The 21,321-nt window shown below is 39.3% G+C and overlaps 1 protein-coding gene across 5 annotated transcripts; it reads left to right on the top strand.

Moving 5' to 3' along the window:
• The first annotated feature begins 38 nt into the window (after positions 1-38).
• On the top strand, positions 39-15,745 carry LOC124284549 (2,4-dienoyl-CoA reductase [(3E)-enoyl-CoA-producing], mitochondrial-like). 5 transcript variants are annotated; one of them, XM_046720658.1, is made up of 9 exons: positions 39-159; positions 1,567-1,766; positions 3,518-3,575; positions 6,968-7,202; positions 7,641-7,740; positions 8,550-8,622; positions 13,570-13,716; positions 14,924-15,238; positions 15,427-15,745. In XM_046720658.1, the coding sequence occupies exons 1-8, from the start codon at positions 64-66 to the stop codon at positions 15,044-15,046; spliced, it is 1,032 nt and encodes a 343-aa protein (XP_046576614.1). In that variant the 5' UTR covers positions 39-63; the 3' UTR covers positions 15,047-15,238; positions 15,427-15,745. The 5 variants fall into 5 exon arrangements, with proteins under 5 accessions (XP_046576614.1, XP_046576597.1, XP_046576589.1 ...); XM_046720641.1 differs by having other exon boundaries at positions 15,317-15,745; XM_046720633.1 differs by having other exon boundaries at positions 15,295-15,745.
• The last annotated feature ends 5,576 nt before the right edge of the window (positions 15,746-21,321 follow it).

Raw genomic sequence — 21,321 nt, 5'->3', positions numbered from 1 at the left:
ACAGCCCATATGGGACATGAGTGCGTTTTTATTGCAACTAAGCAATCTCTGTGAGTATTGTAAATGGAATCTCCCCCGTGTATTCATCCGGGCTATTTCAAAATGTCTGCGCTCATGGATAAGTGTTGGAGACCGGTGATAAGGGCAGTGTACCAAAACGTACGGTTAAAAATTGCAGTTGTTCGACTGTTGCGAAGGAAAGTGATTGGATTCGGGAGGGTTTTAAATAACCATAGACATGTGATGAATATATCAAATTCTTGACGGCTGTCATTGCATAACCGATTCAGTACCGTCACCTGATTTCGTGGTATTAGCGATTCAACGATATCGCACCGAAATTATCATGCACCTGTAATAGCACTTGTTCAATCTCCGGATCAGCAGTGACTCTCACCATGCATTGTACCGGGAGCAGCTTATGCGGCTCTCGGCTAGCTGTAGGTTGTGCCTCTGCGATTTGGCAATTGGGCTGTGGAATGTTACGCCAAACTCGACCTTTGTACTCTACCCCTATCAAGCACCCTTTACGGCCCTCACGATTAGAAACCACCACAGAAGGTTAGCTATATCTTGTGATGAACAATCTACAAAGTTTAAAAAGTTTTGAGCCTATTAAAGAAGAGGGCAAAGTGGTCTTGTTTTTAAAAGTTTGCAAATTAGATGAACTCCCTTCTTAGTCTGTCACTGTGTCAGATGAAGCTGGTAAATTGAGATTCGTCATCCACATGACACTAACAGAACTGAGCTGACTATTCCCACTGAAATGCTAAAACACATGCTTGACATTCACACTTTGTGATTAAATTTAGAATGGGTTATAATTTGGACTGACAGCTAAGCTTTCAGCTCGTGATCAAAACAAATCAATATAGATATGCCCAATTTTATGTTTCTACTTTCCTAATTTTACTTAGATCTTTAACTGTCATTTCAATATGAATAGCACAGTCCGCAGATCTTTAGTGTTTTAGCTCAATGACATTACTGGCTGTGGTGAACGTTTGTTTGGATCAAATGTTACTTTGTAATTTTTCTTTGCCACATCCATCATTAGAGATATGTGTGCAATTCCAGAATGAAGAGACTCGTGAAGATCCGGGGTAGAATAGGTCTTCAGCAACACATGCTTGCCACAAAAGGCGACTATGCTTGTCGTAAGAGGCGACTAACGGGATCGGGTGGTCAGACTTGCTGACTTGGTTGACACATGTCATTGGTTCCCAATTGCGCAGATCGATGCTCATGGGGTTGATCACTGGATTGTCTGGTCCAGACTGGATTATTTACAGACCGCCGCCATATAGCTGGAATATTGCTGAGTGTGGCGTAAAACTAAACTGACTGACTCACTCACTCCAGAATGAAGAAAGAAATGCCATGTTCTGAATGCCTGTTTGATTTCTACTGAGAATAGGATTTGCAGAGTAGCAGGGTTTGGTTTATGAACATGATCTTGTTTTATTCAAGACGTCATACATACTATATTGTCAAACATATTTATCCACAATTAAGCTTTTTGTCAGTCCTTCAGGTAAAGTACAGAACATTTTCTTACTTTTCTAGGGTAAATGCAGGCATGTTCGCCACAGCAGTTACAAGCCCTTGGAACATGCAAAACACTTCCCGCCTGTCTCCACTCCTATGTTGCCTCCAGGTACATTTGAAGGCAAGACTGCATTCATCACAGGTGGAGGAACCGGTCTGGGAAAGGGCATGGCATTGTGTTTGTCTCAACTTGGCGCCAGAGTGGCCATTTCAGGCAGGTGAGTTGCTGAAACTACTAACTCAATTTACAACCAAGGAACAATATTTTTATGCAGATAAATGATAAATTCTTGTATTTTTGAAAGCACAAAGCTGATATTTTTGGTCAGTTGCCAACACCTCTAACTCAGTTTACAACCACGGGACACTACAGTCGAGCACTGTGTGTCAAACTCTGATAACTCAATATCTCGGTTGTCTCGATATAACATCTCGGTCCCGGCTAAATCCTTCATAATGTATCATTATTCAAGCTCTTTTAACTCAATAAGGATGTCTCAATATTTCGGATATCTCGATATAATTTCATGGTCCCAACAAGCAAAATTACCCTTTTAACTCAATATTTACAAACAAACTCGATATTCACTTACCTTTCATGGGCAAGTAAATCCCTCTGAACTGAGGTTGTTTCCACACGTTAACACATGGTGCAGAATTAATAAAAGGGATGCGGTAGTGAAAACTAATTAGGGCTATTTGAGTTGAAGGTTAGACTAACGTTTAGTCCCTGAATACATATAATTTTGATAGTAGCAAATAAACCCATTTACATTGAAAAGGAGCCCCAGTGAGACCAGAGATTCAGAACCTGAGGAAATCTAGACTTGCTTCATTTAGGGCTTTAGCATTGCAGAGAGGTCTAAGCATTATAAATAAAATATTATGGTTCAGGGACTGTGAGACAGACTAGTTGAATGTGTCAGTGTTTGTTATTTAATTAGGATTAATTCAGAAGGAATTAATGAGGAAGTACTCACTGTTACGACTAAACACTACTGATAACGGATTATAGTTTTGAATCAAAGCATGCTGGTAACTTTTGTTTTGTTTTCTTTCATAGTGATATGTGATGATATGCCCTCGTCAGATGTCTCGAAGTTTGGATAACACGATATATTTTTTCTTGTCCCATGAATATGGAGACTACGGTGCTCGACTGTATTTTGTGCTGATGATATATCTATTGTTGTGTTTTAGAAAGCACAAAGCTTATTTTCTTGGCCATATTCTGTATGTATTTCTACTCTCTTCTTTAAGGAGCAGGGGTAGCCCAGTTGTTAAAGCATTCACTCGTCATGTCGAAGACCCAGGTTTGATTCCCCACATGGGTACAATGTGTGAAGCCCATTTCTGGTGTTCCCCGCCGTTGCTGGAATAGTGCTAAAAGCGTCGTAAAACCATACTCACACTCTGGTTGTCTCATTTTCTGACTGACCCATAATATTGGCCTTAAGTAACCCATGCTTGTCGTAAGAGGCGACTAACGGGATAGGGTGGTCAGGCTCGCTGACTTGGTTGACACATGTCATCTGTTCCCAGATCGTTGCTTGTGCTGTTGATCACTGGATTGTCTGGTTCAGACTCGATTATTTACAGACCGCCGCCATATAGCTGGAATATTGCTGAGTGCGGCCTAAAACTAAACTCACTCACTCATTTTCTGACTGCTTGTGTTCCGACTATGAGTGGAATGTGCTGTTCGGAGGAAATATATCGAGAGTTTGATTTGGAACTTTGCTGTTTTATGTTGGACACTACTCATCATTGTGCTTGTGATGTCAGCACAGAAATTTGTCTCATTTTGTACCTATTGTGTTATTGTTTATATGTAGTGCTTGTTCATAATAATTTATATTTCTAGTGTCCCCATGGTGATATTGCTGGAATATTGCTGGAATATTGCAGCATAAAACAAGACTCACTCACACTTAATACTTTAACATGTTTTGTGGTAATGGATTTCCAGAAAAATGGAGCCACTGCAACAAACAGCAACAGAAATAACTGGCATAACTGGAAATAAGGTAACTAATTGAGGAATAATTGTTATGTAAATGCATGATAAATGCAAACAATATTTTCACTAAGGATGTCCCTGATCTGTATTCAGTGTAATGTTTTGTATGATATTTGGAAAATCTTGTGATTTAGTCCAACTTTCCAACTGAATAAGGAATGAGGTTAGTAAGCAGTCTATTGCACTAGATGAACTTTTATAACATATGATGCAAACTACATGCTTTAATATGGAGGTAAATATGTAAATCACTAACAGTTTTTCTCAATGTAAAACTATTAGAATTTGACTTTTTGAAATGTTTTGACCACATATGGATAAAATGTTCATCTTATTTTTATAGGTTAGTAAGTAAATAGATAAATAATTTTGCTTTTAAGTAAAACCCTTAGTTCCAATATAAATCTCTGACAATGTTACAGTCAGTGATGTTATAGTTTAAAGGAAGATTCAACGATACCCGTTTTCAGTTTAACTGATGTCAAATTCAAACTTTGGTAAAAAAATTGATGAGCACACTGATTGTTTCTAATTTAACACTCTATTGTTGACTATTTGATGTTTAATCTATGTTTTGTTGTTTGTGCCTTTATTTTCTCAGTAGATTTACTGATGTGTTAAAACAGGACTGTTGTCACTTGACACATATTTTTATACAGCAAATGTATAATCATACCAGCCGACTTCTTAAAAATAATACCTGTGAAGATCCGGGATAGAACTGGTCTTCATTAACTCATGCTTGTTGTAAGAGGCGCCTAACGGGATCCGGTGGTCTGGCTTGCTGACTTGATTGAAACATGTCATCATATCCCAATTGCGTAGATAGATGCTCATGCTGTTGATCACTGGATTGTCTGGTCCAGACTCAATTATTTACAGACGCCGGTTGTCAGGCCTGATGACTTGGTTGATACAAGTCATCGTATCCCAATTGTGTAGATCGATGCTCATGCTGTTGATCACTGGATTGTCTGGTCCAGACTCAATTATTTACAGACTGCCGGTTGTCAGGCCGGATGACATGGTTGATGCAAGTCATCGTATCCCAATTGTGTAGATCGATGCTCATGCTGTTGATCACTGGATTGTCTGGTCCAGACTCAATTATTTACAGACTGCCGGTTGTCAGGCCTGATGACTTGGTTGATGCAAGTCATCAGTATCCCAATTGTGTAGATCGATGCTCATGCTGTTGATCACTGGATTGTCTGGTCCAGACTCAATTATTTACAGACTGCCGGTTGTCAGGCCTGATGACTTGGTTGATGCAAGTCATCGCATCCCAATTGTGTAGATCGATGCTCATGCTGTTGATCACTGGATTGTCTGGTCCAGACTCAATTATTTACAGACTGCCGGTTGTCAGGCCTGATGACTTGGTTGATGCAAGTCATCGCATCCCAATTGTGTAGATCGATGCTCATGCTGTTGATCACTGGATTGTCTGGTCCAGACTCAATTATTTACAGACTGCTGGTTTGTCAGGCCTGATGACTTGGTTGATGCATGTCGTTGTGTCTCATTTGCATAGATCAATGGTCTTGATCTCTTCTGGTGCAAATTTGATTATTTGCTTAGTGCCATCATATAGCTGGAATATTTCTCATTGTGTCAACAAACAAAATTCTTAATGTTAGTTAAGTGGACTAACGGATCGGGTGGTCCAGGCTCTCTGACTTGGTTGACACATGTCATCGGTTCCCCACTTCGCGCAGATCGATGCTCATGCTGTTGATCACTGGATTGTCTGGTCCATACTCGATTATTTACAGACCGCCATATAGCTGGAATATTGCTGAGCGCGCGCAAAACTAAACTCACACACTCACTCACTCACTCACTTAATGTTAGTGAAGTGAACTATAGCAGTAATATCAACAACGTTATCTATCAACGTTGCTAAAAGTGAAGATTTTGGTTCAAGGTTACTTTAGTTACTTTTCCATACTATTAAATGAATTCCAGAACAATAATTTTTTCAACTGCTAAGGGAGATAACTCTCATGAGCATACCCCTCTTTATATGTGTATGTTTCGTGACTTTATCTGCAATGAATAAGAAGTACTTAGTACTTTATTAAAGATATCTGAAAAAGCTACTGATGGTTCAACCTTGCATCTGGCATGTACCGTATACCGGAAATTTTCGAGGTAATTTAAAATTTCGAGGTTTGAGACCCCACAGCTTTTCGAGGTGATTTAAATTTCGAGAGTTTGGGGCCTAAAATATATAAATATTTTAGACAATTTTAATTTCGAGGTTAGAAGAAAGTGCCCAGAAACATGACTTTACCGGATTAATACTCAGTGAACTATCGACAAGTAGCCAGTGATAACTGCCGCCTGACTGTTATAACTACCAGTATACCAGTCCATGGCAGAAATAATAGTAATAAACACAACCCTTTGTTCCTTTGTTGTGATAAATTACCCATGAAACACTCTGGTCGGGCAGTGTTCAAACATGACGCCCATTTTTCTCAGACGATATTGTTGTTTTAACAACTAACTATAAGCATGTATGATGGGTCTCTGCTGAAACTATGTTGTTGTTAGAAAGCTGACAAGTTGACCTCTTTAAGCGAAACTGACCAACAGCACGGATGCCTTTACAGCCCCAGGATGTTTGTGTAAACAACTCCCCTTTAAAGATGCGATTCATCAAACCTGGCATCGCCGATGGTCCGGTTTGGCCAGAGAGTGACATCGAGTGTATTGACAGTTGGTTTGACTTCACATGTAATACACTGGAGTGAATTACCTATATTTTATAATGCATGTTATTCTGGACCAACAATTACAACACAATTAAATAATCTCGGACACCGCGATTTCTGTTGTTTGTTCATTCAGGCCGTTCAGGGTCACTGAACGATAAGATTAGTTGTAGACAGGCATTAAAGAGTTAATACACATGTCAGGAAGTCATTGGTTGCTAGCAGTTGAAATGCTTATCGATAGGAAATCTAACCCAAAGGTTTGAAGTTCGAAAAATTCATGGATATAATATTTTCGAGGTTGCGCTTCTAACCTCGAAAACCTCGAAAAATTAGATACCTCTAAAATTTCCCCGCATAACGGTATATCTAGGCTGTAATGGTGTCAGTGAATTAACAATGCTACATTGTCGGAACCACATTTAAAATTAATATGTTTCAACTCCATCATTAGTGAGTTTGTTGAAAATTGCCTCTGTTCACCCAGCAGAAAATGGGTACCTGGTGGGATGTGACATGTGACTATTAACGTTCTAGCGCCTCACAGGCAGCATGGGGTTATCTGGGGTAATAATGATCTGATTGTGAGCTTTGAGCAGGATATGAAGCCTGGAAAGGCACGTTATAAATATTCAGCATTATTATTATTATTATTATTATTATTTCATTTGTGTACCAGGTTCTTCCGATATCTGCAGATGTGAGGAGTGAGGATGCTGTAAAACAAGCCCTGGACAACATCACATCTGAGTTTGACCTACCCACGATCATTGTCAACAATGCTGCTGGAAACTTCATCTCGCCTACGGAGAGATTATCAAACAATGCATGGAAGACTGTGGTTGATATTGTTCTGAATGGCACAGCCAACGTCACATTGCAAGCAGGGAAGCGTCTGATAGAGGCAGGGAAAGGTAAAGCAACATTGCCGCTGTGGTTAACAGGTCCCCAGATAATGTTTTGAGACATCAAGTATTTTCAGGGATTTTTCTAGGATTCCAAATAAGGGCTCTCAGAAAGAAAATTGGGAGAATTTTTATTTTGTTGAAAATGGTGATGTTTGTAAAGTTCTTAATTTCCTTAATTACGAGGTATTCTATCAATGAATGTTAACATTGTATTCAATGCAATAATGTAAAATTATACACATTGTATTGTACCTCTTTATTTTCATATCCAAAAGATAGCATAATAGACCAATACAGTATAATTTAAATATATTATTTTCTAGTTGTGTTTTTTTTTCACTCTGCTAGTGGTAAAGTGAGAAAATAAAAGATTATTTGTCCGACCTAAGATTCAGAAAAGATGCAGGGTGGGAAAAGATGCTGATGATGAGAACACTCTTGCAGGTGCTGCCTTTTTGTCCATATCCACCGATTATGCAGAGACAGGTTCTGGTTTTGTTGCACCAAGCGCTGCTGCCAAGTCAGGCGTTGAAGCACTCACAAAGTAAGTTGATATTTTAACATGAGGTTTCAGTATGCAACCATGCTGAAGACCCAGGTTAGATTCCCCATATGGGCACAATGTGAGACGACCATTTCTGGTGTGCCCTGTTGTGATATTGCTGGAATATTGCTAAAAGTGGCGTGAAACTCAACTCACTCACTCACTCACTCAGTTTGCAACTTGAACCACCAAGCCAAAGCCCCAGTAAAATTCTTATTGGTGTAGCCAGTTCAGCTAATGTAACAACCCTGCCCTAACCTGCTCCTGCCACTTCTGCCCCACTTCCTACCCCACCGCCTCGCCTGTGTACTTGCAAAAGGATTCTTATAATAAAGAAATTTAAAAATATAAAACAACAGTACAAGTACATAAGCCTTTGATAATAGATTGTGTGTTTTCTGAAAGGGCGGTGGGGTAGTCTAGTGGATAAAGCGTTGGCTCGTCACGCCGAAGACCCAGGTTCGAATCCCCACATGGGTACAATGAGTGAAGCCCATTTCTGGTGTCCCCCGCCGTAATATTGCTGGAATATTGCTAAAAGCGGCGTAAAACCAAACTCAGTCAGTCAGTTTTCTGAAAACAATAAACAAGCTTGATACATTGAACATTGTAATAAATAACTGCAAAAACAATAACAATGACAACAATAGATAAAGAAGACATACGTTAATGACAGTTTTCAAATGTCAGTACACCTGACCATTTGGTCATCATGTGGATATTCAACACCTCCATTTAAAGAGCATGTTTGAGTTTTCTGCGAAAAACAAAAGTTCTTGAACCAATTTCTCTTGTGTTGTGTTCCACAGATCTCTCGCTGCTGAATGGGCAAGATATGGATTCAGATTCAACTGCCTGTCTCCAGGAGCTATTGAGACAAAGGTAAGTTCACAGCTTTTCACCTGTTTAGACCCTGTCAGTTAAAATGTCTTCCGAGCTGGTAGCGAGAGATGACGTAATAGATTAGCTAGTCAAACTCTGTGACTTGGCTGATGACTGATTCGGAAATTATTTTAGACCTTTGTGGTAATAATATTCCAGAAATATCCCATGGGTGACACAAAGAAATGGGAATCAAACCCAAGTGATTGTTGAGATAAGAAATACTTCCTGTAGGCTACCCCTCCAGCTTCCAGAATTTGTATAGATTCGCAGTATGACATGGCTATTGTAGATGTTGTTCATGAGATATGGCTGCTGTAGCATTAAACAAAACTCTTTCACACACCTAAACCACTCAAAACCAAACCACTCGTCCAACCGCCCAACCATACCTGCTCATTGTCCCACCCACCAAACCATCAAATTCACCACCCACTCACTCATTCGAGTTGCAGTGTTTGCTTTACTCTTGGGTGGAACCTTTTGGAATAATTGGTTATACATTGTGCCAAATGAACAGTAATGAGTACAGTGTGCAAAATAGCCTTTGGCCCGCCAGCCCTTGGCTAGTAAAAAAACAGTCGGGCCAGTAAATCACCACAGTCACTGGCCCGACTGGCTAGTGATTTTTCATGGGGTAATATTTAAAATATATCACTGTCTCCGACTTGTCAAGTTATAATACACTTTTGAATCATGCAAGATTACGGCCTGATAAATGATGGTGTTTTACCTTTTTGTAATCTTTTGCTTAGTTTCTACATTCAAATTTTGGGCTTAGTGAATTATTTTCTGGGCTTGTAGCTTTCAGGCAAGCTAATCGGATTGGCTAGCAAAATTTGGAAACTATTTCACACGCTGAATGAGTAGTGAAAATAACTCACCTGTGGCCGTATCCACATGTCGGGCGAAATTCTAGTCCGGCGTAAAGTAAAATGTGCTACCTCGGACGTAACGTGAAACCGGTATGCACATATTAGATGTAGTTAAAGTTACGCCAGTCGAAGGCTTCTATATTTACGCCACCTACCCAGCTGGCGCGTAGCTGCATGTAGCCCTGAAATGGCGGCACTGGATGCCGAGTTTTTATCAGGCGCACATTTTCAAAAGGTTTGAAAAAGTGAACGTTGTAGCGAGAATTAGCAGCTCTGGTGGTCCTGGATCTGCATCACGGCTATAAAATTACACAGAAATGTCGATATTTAATTTCCTATCCGTTTGGTATAAATATAAGTAAGACTTCCTCGGGCGGTTTGAGAATGTTGTCTAACATTTTGTTACGGCGTTAAAAACTGTCAATTTCTCAGCTTTTGTCGTGGCACCGATAAAAGCACTCTGCTCTGATTTTTAATTTGGCATCTTTACAGAAAGTGTGAGCAAATAAAATACAGCCTGATATCTGAAGCGATATAAGTGTATATGAATTGGGTTTATGTGCTAATGCATAACGTTACACGCTCAACATTACAAATGACTGCAATAAGTGTCAAAAATGGATTTTCTTCTATGACGTCAACCCGACGACAGAGAGGTCATACCGCGATATAAAGATAAGGGGCATATAACTCCGGCTATGCTTAACACTAGGTCAATGTAACTCAGATCACTTGGAGAAAAGTTGTTGTGGATCACGGATGCTATATTCCGTTATGTTGTGTTCCACGGTGAACCAACCTATTCCATTACAAAGTTCCCCAATGTGAGCGGATACGCGTTTTGGTAGTTTCATAATCTATAAGAAAAGATGGCAATGTACTTACTTGAGAAAGCAGAATAGCGATTTGGATGGCCCTATCCGATATGTAAGTTAGTTCTTAGATTCCCATATTCTCCTGTTTGTGTAGATGTATTTTGACTAATTTTGCATCGTTATTACTCAGAGTACTAGCCATATCTTCAAATGTACTGAAATTGCTGATAATAATACAACATTTTAGTTGACATCATGGCTTGTTTTATGCATTTTCGCGAGAAGTCAGAAAAAAGACGACATTGGTTTGCTGATTAGTATCTTACCTAAATGCCATTAATTGTATAAAAGGTCTAGAAGCTTCTATGTCAGAATTTAACTCTCTTTAGCAAAACATAAAATGAATGATTTTACCAATTAAATAGTGTCCTGAATATATCAACAATTAGGACGGTTTGACTCATGTGATCTTATTTTGAGCAACACAAGCCACCTGTTTGGCACCAATTTAGCGTAAATCAAAAATAATATTTCACAACACCCAAATATTTTGCAGTTATGGCTACGTGTGATCTTCTAATACTTGTGTAAAGGTTTGAAATATGGTGTACTACACTAAATGTGTCAATTTCTTATGTAAATATTATTCAAACAATCAAAACTTATAAAGAATAAAACGCCTACCCTATATCCACGTTATAATATGGTATTGAACAAGGCTAAATGTATATACTGAAATTAGTTTGATGAAAAAAAATATCTGAACGATATGCAAAAATATACATCATAATACTGAAAGTGTAATCGGAAGGATAGGGCGATTGTGTGTACTCTTGTTCAACCGACCTTCACCTCAAAGAAATTGCCTAACATGTACAACAATGTTGACGTATGACATCACTACTGCCAACTGACTTCTTATAAAATGGCGGCCTCACTGACAAGGGTACAGAGGATTTTATGTGGACCCTTCCCTTGATTCAGGGATCGCTTTGTACATAAATATGAGATATAAGTAATCAGAATTATTCTGACTATATGTGTATTGTTATATGTTTTATCGCTTTCATTGTAAGTAAGAGAAGAAGCCAGAAATGCTGATAATTACCTTTGTCGCTCTGCATTGATTTTAAGGCCAGTCATGGCGATCACGCTGCACGGAAACTCGGCGATAATTTCTTATGAAATATCAAATGATTGCATTGTATCTGTTTTAATTTCCCATTTCTTGCCTCTGCATACTCTTTCCATGCATATTCTAAAGCTAATGAGCCATTGCAAGCAATGAATAGACGGGCTGAATGTCGAGGAAAATTTCAGAAAATGCTAAGTAGTGTAAAATCGAACTTTTCTTTTCTTTACAAGCTTGCTACTTTCCAGCACAGCGCTTGTTTGGACTTTCACACCCAATATCTTTCGCTTCATTTTATCAAGACAGTTGATATTGGTGACAAAGACCATTTGTAATTTGATTCTTAAATGTATGGGGAATTCAGTGATGCATTTGTCGCAGCTGAATGTGATATATAATGATGCAATAGCGCCTCAATACCGCCTCCGCGAAGCGCGGATTTTGTAAACATTATCCAATATGACGGAAAGCGACTTTCGGGCGCTCGTAAGTGTATTTCAGAATTATCATTGCAGTGATTTCATGAAAACCTGATATCAGTGATCATTAATATGCTATTTTGAAATTCAATACTTCTGAGTAGTAATTATCCGATTTGAACATTTCAAAACATACACCAAATAACGCTGTGAATCGCGGATTTCGTAATGTGTCAAAAATGGCAACATTTATGGTGAAGCCCATTTTGAAAGTCCATGTTATTTCTCCATCAGGATCCATCGGTAAAGTTGGGTTTTCTCGGTTTTCTTTGGCTTTCCATGATTACGGCTGAAAGGGATGTACTGCGGGTTGTTTCTCGCTACTTTACCGTGGTTTAAAAACGCTCGAAAATCTGTAAAAATACCACGCTGCCTTTGACGTGAATCCGTTAAGCCGGGCGTATAACGCCTTTTTGGCTTTACCCGGACGTTGTGCATGACGTGTAAGAGGAGGGCACTGCTAAGCCCGACGAGGTGTGTTACGCCTGACGTTAGCTACTCGACATGTGCATACACCGCCACTGGAAATGAAGCATATTTTGTTCACAAAACAGGATGTTAACAACAAATCTGAATCGCTTTCTTCATTATGTTTCATTTTGCTGACCTAACCAAAAGGAGGTTTGACTGTAAAATCTGAAAAGAGTGAGTGAGTGTGGTTTATGCCCCTTTAATAATAATAATAATAATAATTGGCTTTTGTATATAGCCTAGTTTCCATCATAGATGCTCAACGGCGCTGCATAACATCGTTAAAAACACAATAAGTGTGAAAAGAGTTCTATTCAGAAGCCATCTTGAAGCAGTAGGTTTTGAGCAAGTTCTTGAATTGTGAATGTGACTCAGTTCGTCTTGAGGGTGACTGGAAGATTGTTCCACAGAGCTGGTGCTGCTACAGAAAAGGCTCTATCACCCATTGATGTTTTAGTGCTTGGCTGTGTTAGTCTTTAACGCATCTTTGATCTAAGAGCTCTGGTGGTTACATGCAGATGTACAAGCTGGCCGAAGGTAGTCACAGGACTGGTCATCGTGAGAGGCAGTTATGAGTCAGTAGCAGAATCTTGAAGTAGATCCTGTAATTTACACTGGAAGCCAGTGAAGGGATTTCAGAACTGGCGATATATATGGTCATGGCTGATGGGTTAGAGAGACCACACGAGCTGCTCGCGCTTTGAATTTTCTGCAATTTAGAAAGTGTTGAAGATGCCGTGTTGCAAAAAAAGAGTGAGTTGCAATAGTCCAGCTTTGAGATTACAAGTGTTTGGATTAGGAGCTTTGTTGTCTCGGTGTCTAGAAAGTTGCGGATCTTGCCGATGTTGTAGATGTGAAAGAAACATGACTTGCAGAGGGACTTGACATATTCATCTAGGGACATGTTGGACTGGAAGATGATTCCCAGATTTCTGGCTGAGTTTGAGGTCTTTTAGGAATATTCCAGCAATATCACGGTGGGGGACACCAGATACGGGCTTCACACATTGTACCCATGTGGGAATCGAACCCGGTAAGTTGAGTGACGAGCAAATGCTTTAACCACTGGGCTACCCCACTGCCCCCATAAAGAAAGAAATAACATAAGTTGTTGGTGCAATGTTAATGTGTTTTTTCAGTCATATATAAGAAGACAACCAAACTTTGTGTTTCAGGGAGCATTCAGTCGCCTTGACCCGACTGGTCAGTTTGTACAGAAGTTTGTGCATCGTATCCCTGCTGGACGCCTTGGGCAAGTGCCTGAACTAGCCAACTTGGCTGCATACCTGGTCAGCGACTATGCCAGCTGGATCACTGGACAGGTAACTCACTGACCACTTGTAGGGTTGCTGTATGGTGGAGACACTGACCACTTGTAGGGTTGCTGTATGGTGGAGACACTGACCACTTGTAGGGTTGCTGTATGGTGGAGACACTGACCACTTGTAGGGTTGCTGTATGGTGGAGACACTGACCACTTGTAGGGTTGCAGTATGGTGGAGACACTGACCACTTGTAGGGTTGCTGTATGGTGGAGACACTAGGGTTGACCACTTGTAGGGTTGCTGTATGGTGGAGACACTGACCACTTGTAGGGTTGCTGTATGGTGGGGACACTGACCACTTGTAGGGTTGCTGTATGGTGGAGACACTGACCACTTGTAGGGTTGCTGTATGGTGGAGACACTGACCACTTGTAGGGTTGCTGTATGGTGGAGACACTGACCACTTGTAGGGTTGCTGTATGGTGGAGACACTGACCACTTGTAGGGTTGCTGTATGGTGGAGACACTGACCACTTGTAGGGTTGCTGTATGGTGGAGACACTGACCACTTGTAGGGTTGCTGTATGGTGGAGACACTGACCACTTGTAGGGTTGCTGTATGGTAGAGACACTGACCACTTGTAGGGTTGCTGTATGGTGGAGACACTGACCACTTGTAGGGTTGCTGTATGGTGGAGCAGTGTTCACACGGGCATGAAAAATCCTGAAATCTAAGTGTTTTACCCTAAAAAGGCCCCAAATTCATTTAAACCTTGAAAAAACCTTATTTGTAAGTGATTTGCCCTTCCGACTTGCCAAGTTACAGGAAACTAATGCATTAAAAATACCTTACAATGCCAATGTGTGGTAATTAATCTCCATGAGGAAGCAAAACTTTTCCAGTACAGTGATGTAGCTAAGAGTAATTTCCCTCTGATGGTCGGTCCCACATTTGACCAACCTTTTGTGTATTCTACTACTTATGTGTTAGATGTGTTTCTACAGTTAAGGGGCGGTGGGGTAGCCTAGTGGTTAAAGCGTTGGCTCGTCACGCCGAAGACCCGGGTTCGAATCCCCACATGGGTACAATGAGTGAAGCCCATTTCTGGTGTCCCCCGTAGTGATATTGCTGGAATATTGCTAAAAGCGGCGTAAAACCAAACTCAGTCAGTCAGTTTCTTCAGTTAAAATTGTTGATTGGGCCTAAAGACCCATGAAACGCCTTAAATTTGGTGGCTGGTAATCTGTACGAACCCTGTTGCAGGTGGTGAGACTGAATGGGGGTGAGTACCCGGCCTCGTCAGGGATGTTCAGCCCGCTGGTACAGGTGACCAAGGAGCAGTGGGACCAGTTGGAATCCATGATCAGAGGGGTGAAAGGATCCTGAACTGTGCACGGAGGTCCGACACTTCTCACAACAGTCCCTCCAGCTAGCTCATACTATAGGGCATTGATTGTTTGATGACCAGGGCATGGATTGTTGATGATCAGGTCATTGATCGTTGATGACTAGGTCATTGATTGTTGATGACTAGGTCATTGATTGTTGATGACTAGGTCATTGATTGTTGATGACCAGGTTATTGATCGATTCATTGATGACCAGGTCATTGATCGTCATTGATTGATGACTAGGTCATTGATTGTCGATGAACAGGTCATTGATTGTTGATGACTTGGTTATCTATTGTTGATGACCAGGTCCTTGATCGTTGATGACCAGGTCATTGATCATTGATGACTTGGTTATTGATTGTTGATGACCAGGTCATCCAGTACCAATTAATCAGAATGGCTGTATATGACTGTGTGTTTGAATGATTCTTTGCAGAAATTAAAGATTTGACCCAAGCATTTTTGTACATGATGAAGGACATTCAATGAATATAGCCTTGAGAGACTTAATTGATGAGTTAGTGAGTGATTGGATGTAAACCGCAAGTAACTCATCTTGTATTCCATGACATTGTGTTACAAATCTGTTACTTCACTGATCACTTTGCTGTATGTTATGTGATATTCCATACAGACAATCTGTTTGTGTTGTGTTGTAAGATTTAGAAATAATAAAATTGTTATATTTTCATTTGTTGTCTGTTTTACATTTTAGTAGGAAATCTCAAAATAACATTTTCTATATTGAAAGATATTCTAGTTTCTGCGACATTATTTATCCAATGTTGAATATCAGTCCATAAAGAGTTGACATGTTTACAATACCAGAATAGGTGGCTGATATCACAATCTAATTCTTTACATTTACACGCTGGGGACTGTTTATATCCATTCTTGAAAAGATATTTTTCAACAGGAAGGACTCTATTTATTACTCTGTACTGGAGCCACCGTAAATGAGTACTATCTGTACATCTAAATGGTATTTCGTTTGTATTTCTTCAATTTAAAGCTTCAGGACCATCAGTCATATCTTTATCCCATTTTACGTTAGCTGAAGTTGCAATAAACTTAGAGTCTAATAATACGTTATAGAAGTGTTTAGATCCCTCTACACCCACTTTGATATGACAGATATTAAATGGTAAAATCGGCTGACTTAATGGCAAAGCACTTTCTTCAACATGTTTGTTCAAATAAACCTTCAAAGCATTTCTAAGTCCATAAAAAAATAGTGGGTTGAATTTAATATTATACATATTTCTGAACTCCAAACAGATACAAGTTTGCCTTCAGAGTTGACAAAGTCATTTATAAATTTTATTCCCGCTTCATACCATTTCCTAAACAATATGGACTTATTGTCTATTTTTACATTGTCATTGTACCATATATACTGAGAATAAATATCTGATCGAGTTTTCCCAACTTTACCAAGGTATACACTCCACGCAAGAAGAACATCTCTCCAAAATGTATTACTAATTTTTGATAATACATAATCTTTAATATACACTGCATCCATTTAAAAAATGTTACTGGGTATGACATTTGATTCATAGAGAAAGGTAACATAACTATTTTGTAAATTCAAAAGTCTTTTACCCCAAGAAAGTTTTTGAGCATATATAGTATGACCAGAAATTATTGAGAATTTTAGGAATATGTTTAATTGGATTTCTAGTTTAAACAACCTTGACCAGCTATCAAGTGCTTGGTTTCATTCAAGAGAGACAACTCCGTTAATCCTTTTTCATTAGTTTGTGAAGAGTTATCCCCCTTTGTTTACTTGCTAGCAGACGACATTTTCAGTGATCCTCAGTATGGATGATTAAGAGAAGTTGATTTTAGAGTATAACAAGGACGTCAGATCAGCTAAAGTGATTTCAAGTAGAACAGGCATCCCTTTGTCCACTGTTTATCGTGTTGCAAATATTGCAAATGGATATGGCATTGAGCACCAGGGAGGCACAGGTAGGCCCAGAAAATTGACTGTCGGTTACAGGAGGCGGCTTGGTATTCTTGTTTCTAAAAACAAACGAAGGAGTTTAGAAACCTTAAGGCTGGATATGATTGATAGAGGAACTGTGGCTGTCTGTAAGGAGACAATTAGAACTGAGCTGCATGCAATGGGTTGGCAGAAATTCCATCACCGATCATGAAACCTGAACAAAAGGAGCGAAGGTTGAACTGGTGCTTACAGCATAGAAATTTTGACTGGGACAATGTGATTTTCTCAGATGAAAGTTCTGTGAGACTGTTTCCTAATACACAGAAATTCTGGACCAAACAAACTGAAAAACCTTTGTATCAGCGCCCAAAGTACAGTTCGAAATTTAACGTGTGGGGTGGCATATCTGTGTTAGGGGCAACGCCCCTCTGTGTATTTGAAGGGAATATGAACAGTGAGTGGTACACAGATATTCTCGAGGGTCATTTGCATTCACTTGTTCTATGGAAATTTTTTGATTTTCCAGCAGGACAACGACCCAAAACATCGTTCAAAGCATTCCCAGGCCTGGTTTCGGACCCAAAATATGACATTATTAGATTGGCCAAGCTGTAGCCCTGACCTAAATCAAATAGAAATGTTTGGGGACTTATGAAGGAAAGTGTCAATAAGAAAAATCTGACAAATATTGCTGAAATGAAAGAAGAGGTGGTCCGATATTGGGACAGCATGGACCACGACTTTCTAACTTCTTTGATCAGTAGTATGCCCCGCCGCATTAAAGCCTGCATTTCTGCCCCTGGTGACTTGACAAAATACTAACTGTTCACCTGTCTTTGAATCTGGAGTTATGTTCTGCTAATATTCACATTTAATACGTGAGTAATGAGTGGAAAATAAAAAGATTACAATCTTTAAATTCTCAATAATTTCTGGTTGTACTGTATAATCTATTATACTAGGAACTTTAATACCACCATCTGGAATATTGCAAATAATTCTTTCCCTTTTAACTTTGTCTGGTTTATCATTCCATATAAATTAGAAACATTTTGCCTGAAAGTTATTAATAATAGCATTTGCCGGGGTTGGTATCGTTGCAAAAAGATGATTAAGTTTTGGTATCAATAGGGATTTTTATAGTATTTCTTCCCTGAGGTGTTAATGGACCCATTATTAATTAATACAATGTTGATTCTCTAAATCCCCAATGTTTGCTTGAATGTTAGCAGTCTCAGTGATGAATTGTTGAACATTCAGAGAGAGAGAGATGTTGTTTTAAGCAGCCCGAGCCAAATCGTACAAAACAAACGAAACAAAATGGGTTCAATCAAATACATTATAGGAGTTTCGCTCTAACGGATAAGTGTGTTTAAAGTATGATTAAATGTCACGCAATAAAGAGTTGGAATGATGTAATTCTAGATATCAGATGTAAACAGATTTGTTGCGGTTTAGGTTAATTTTGACAGTCCGGCCCCAGTCAACTCGAACACTTCGGCCTGGGTTGGTTGGTTCGCCGAACTCCAGTATTCCAGCTATATGGCGGTGGTCTGTAAATAATCGAGTCTGGACCAGACAATCCAGTGATCAACATCACGGGCATCGATCTACGCAATTGGGATACGATGACATGTGCCAACCAAGTGGGCGAGCCTGACCACCCGATCCCGTTAGTCGCCTCTTGCGATAAGCATGGGTTGTTGAAGACCAATTCTAACCCGGATCTTCACGAGTATCGGCCTGGGGCAAAGCGTATACCGACTATCCGGCACTGTGGCTTTGGCCTCCCTTTCACGGCGTATTTTCAGGAATACTTTTTGTGACATTTTACATTTAAAGACATAAAGTGTTCGGTCAACACATGAAGTGAAGCATGTGTAACTCTTTGTCGGAATATTTTTTAAGAAAATGCTTCATTTGTGAGTAGACAGGCTCGTTTGTGTTATGGGGGAACATGTTATCGTAACAGATATTTCTATGAAGACGTGTTGCTTTTTATTTGTATTCGAAAAAACATTAACAGTGCTGTAATGATGATGATTTGGTAATTTAACAGTGCTGTAAGAGCTTGAACATATTATCTAACATGTCATATCAACCAACTTGAAATTGGCCAATATTCACTTACAATTAAAATAAACATATTGTGATGATTATTATTTTTCTTTCTTTGCAATGTTGCATGGAATATAAACATTGGTAAATTCTGAAGTATTTAAATGTTTCTACTTGTTAGTAATGATATAAATTTAATAACGTTTGGATATCTATAAAAATGATTTGGTAAATATTTTCTTCTAAGATCTGAGTACAGCGGACAAACATAGTCTCTCTTGTCGATTAATATTAGTAAAAAGTCCAGTTTCAATAAATAAATCATGAGATGAACATCAAATACGTGAGAATGCAACTCTTTACTTTACATACAGATATACAGTGCATAATCACCCAATGTAGGCTGTCGACATAATTGAAAACATTGGGTGCTATGTTTTATGAGATATGGCGTTTAAATAAGTTTGGAAAACGGTCAAAGTGTCGTCATGGTGACCTTCATTCCCCAGTTAAGGCCAATGTCACCCAAGAGTTTGAAAAATCAACTCGTGTCTGGGTAATCCCCCAATGTGGGCTGTCAGCAAATTTGAAGACATTGGGTACAACAGTTCATGAGATATCGCGTTAACAAGACTCGGGGCGTACGGACGGTCGGACGTACGGAAGGACGCCGCTGAATACATAGTTCCCCTTCCGCGTTGCGGCGGGGGACATATTAGGGTAGCAGCTAACGTTTTGGTCATACCATGCGTTACCAAAACCAGTTTTAAACAGCAATGTTTTTTATATTCGTTACCCAATTATTTTTTCCATTATTGTCATAAACTATCATCATATTGTAACACATTTTGGGAAATCTATGTGCAGGCATGTTCAACAATCTTAACCAGTATTTGATAGCCTTAACTTGAAAAGCATGTGCATCGGGAATCTACCACATTCACCATAAACCATAACACTAGATGTACTTGTTTATTCATTTTCCTACTCAAATCATGCATTCGTGAAAGATTCTGTAGTTTATTTCTATTTACCGAGTCAAAAGCTTAAGCTTTAAGAAATCTACGAAAAAGAGCATAACATTTACCACCTAATTGTAATTGACATATATGAATAGAGATGAACATACAATGTATGAACATTTCATTACCATGACAACATGATGCTATCATATGAATAAATTATATACATACATATGTCAATGTGGTTGTGTTCCCTTTCTCAATTGAAATACTTAAAGGTCACATGCAACGTAAAACACAACTTTGCAGATTCTGATACCTTTCGGTATGGACTTACCGAAACAAATCATCAAAAATGCAAATTCAACTTATAAAGTTGAAAAATAACGCGATGAAAAAAAACGCGCGAAATCGTAGTTCAAACGATTCACTAACTTACCCCCAGCGCTTGGGGGAATTGAAGTGGTTTCAACAGCTGGGCTGCGCTCATAGCACATGCGCAGTGAAATAGGTTCGCGGCGCTTGGAAGCGGGTTGTCCGGTGAATATTCGGTGAAGGCTTTGGTGTGAGCTATTTTTCTAATGTTTTGTTGATATTTCACAGGCGCGAGTTTGTTATATGTTATTACAGTAGATTACCGATTTAACTGTTTATATAATTTCATTTGTCTGTTTCACCACACGTTCTTCTTACCGAGTCACTTTCTCAGTTCGATACTTAAAAGCAATGTCATTATTTAGCGTCGACAGAATTTCTAACTGTGATATAGATATGTCGTTGTCACAGACAAAACTCAATGTCTGTTTTATTGACACCTATATGTCTGCCTGCCTGTCTGCTAATGACAATATTCAATACACAACTGCGATCACTGACCACATGCAATTTGAACTTAACACCTATCAGGCTATACACCATCAGAGACCACATACCGTCTCTGACACCATAAACAAAACGCATTGATTTATGGCCCGAGTTCGGTCTCTGTCACATTATGTAATTACACAGACAGGCAGACGTGATACTTGTACACGTGACATGTTATGATGTCTGTTGATTGCAAAATGTTAGACACAAAAAAATGAGCATGTATTTACAAAACCCAACATCTCTATATATACACACACAATAAACCGTGAGGGCGGCATCTGCAAATGAACCAACCGTTACACTTGAGTTCTTCCATTTCTCTATCAAAGCAGGGAGACTCTATAAGGTAGTAGAGTATCCCTGATCAAAGGTAACAGCTTTCTCGATTGCTGTGCATTAGACCGTAAATGTTGTTGTTTTAAGCTG

Source organism: Haliotis rubra, unplaced genomic scaffold (assembly GCF_003918875.1).
Source record: "Haliotis rubra isolate DU_JTF1 unplaced genomic scaffold, ASM391887v1 Scf11, whole genome shotgun sequence".
Classification (NCBI taxonomy): Eukaryota; Metazoa; Mollusca; class Gastropoda; order Lepetellida; family Haliotidae; genus Haliotis; species Haliotis rubra.
The sequence above is the reverse complement of the archived record's forward strand: the minus strand, read 5'-3'. Positions and strand labels throughout refer to the sequence as shown.

Coding starts and splice junctions, on each gene's coding strand:
- LOC124284549 (XM_046720658.1), top strand. CDS start 64: ATGGAATCTCCCCCGTGTATTCATCCGGGCTATTTCAAAATGTCTGCG. Junction 3,576..6,967: donor CTGGCATAACTGGAAATAAG/GTAACTAATTGA, acceptor TTTGTGTACCAG/GTTCTTCCGATATCTGCAGA. Junction 8,623..13,569: donor CAGGAGCTATTGAGACAAAG/GTAAGTTCACAG, acceptor TTTGTGTTTCAG/GGAGCATTCAGTCGCCTTGA.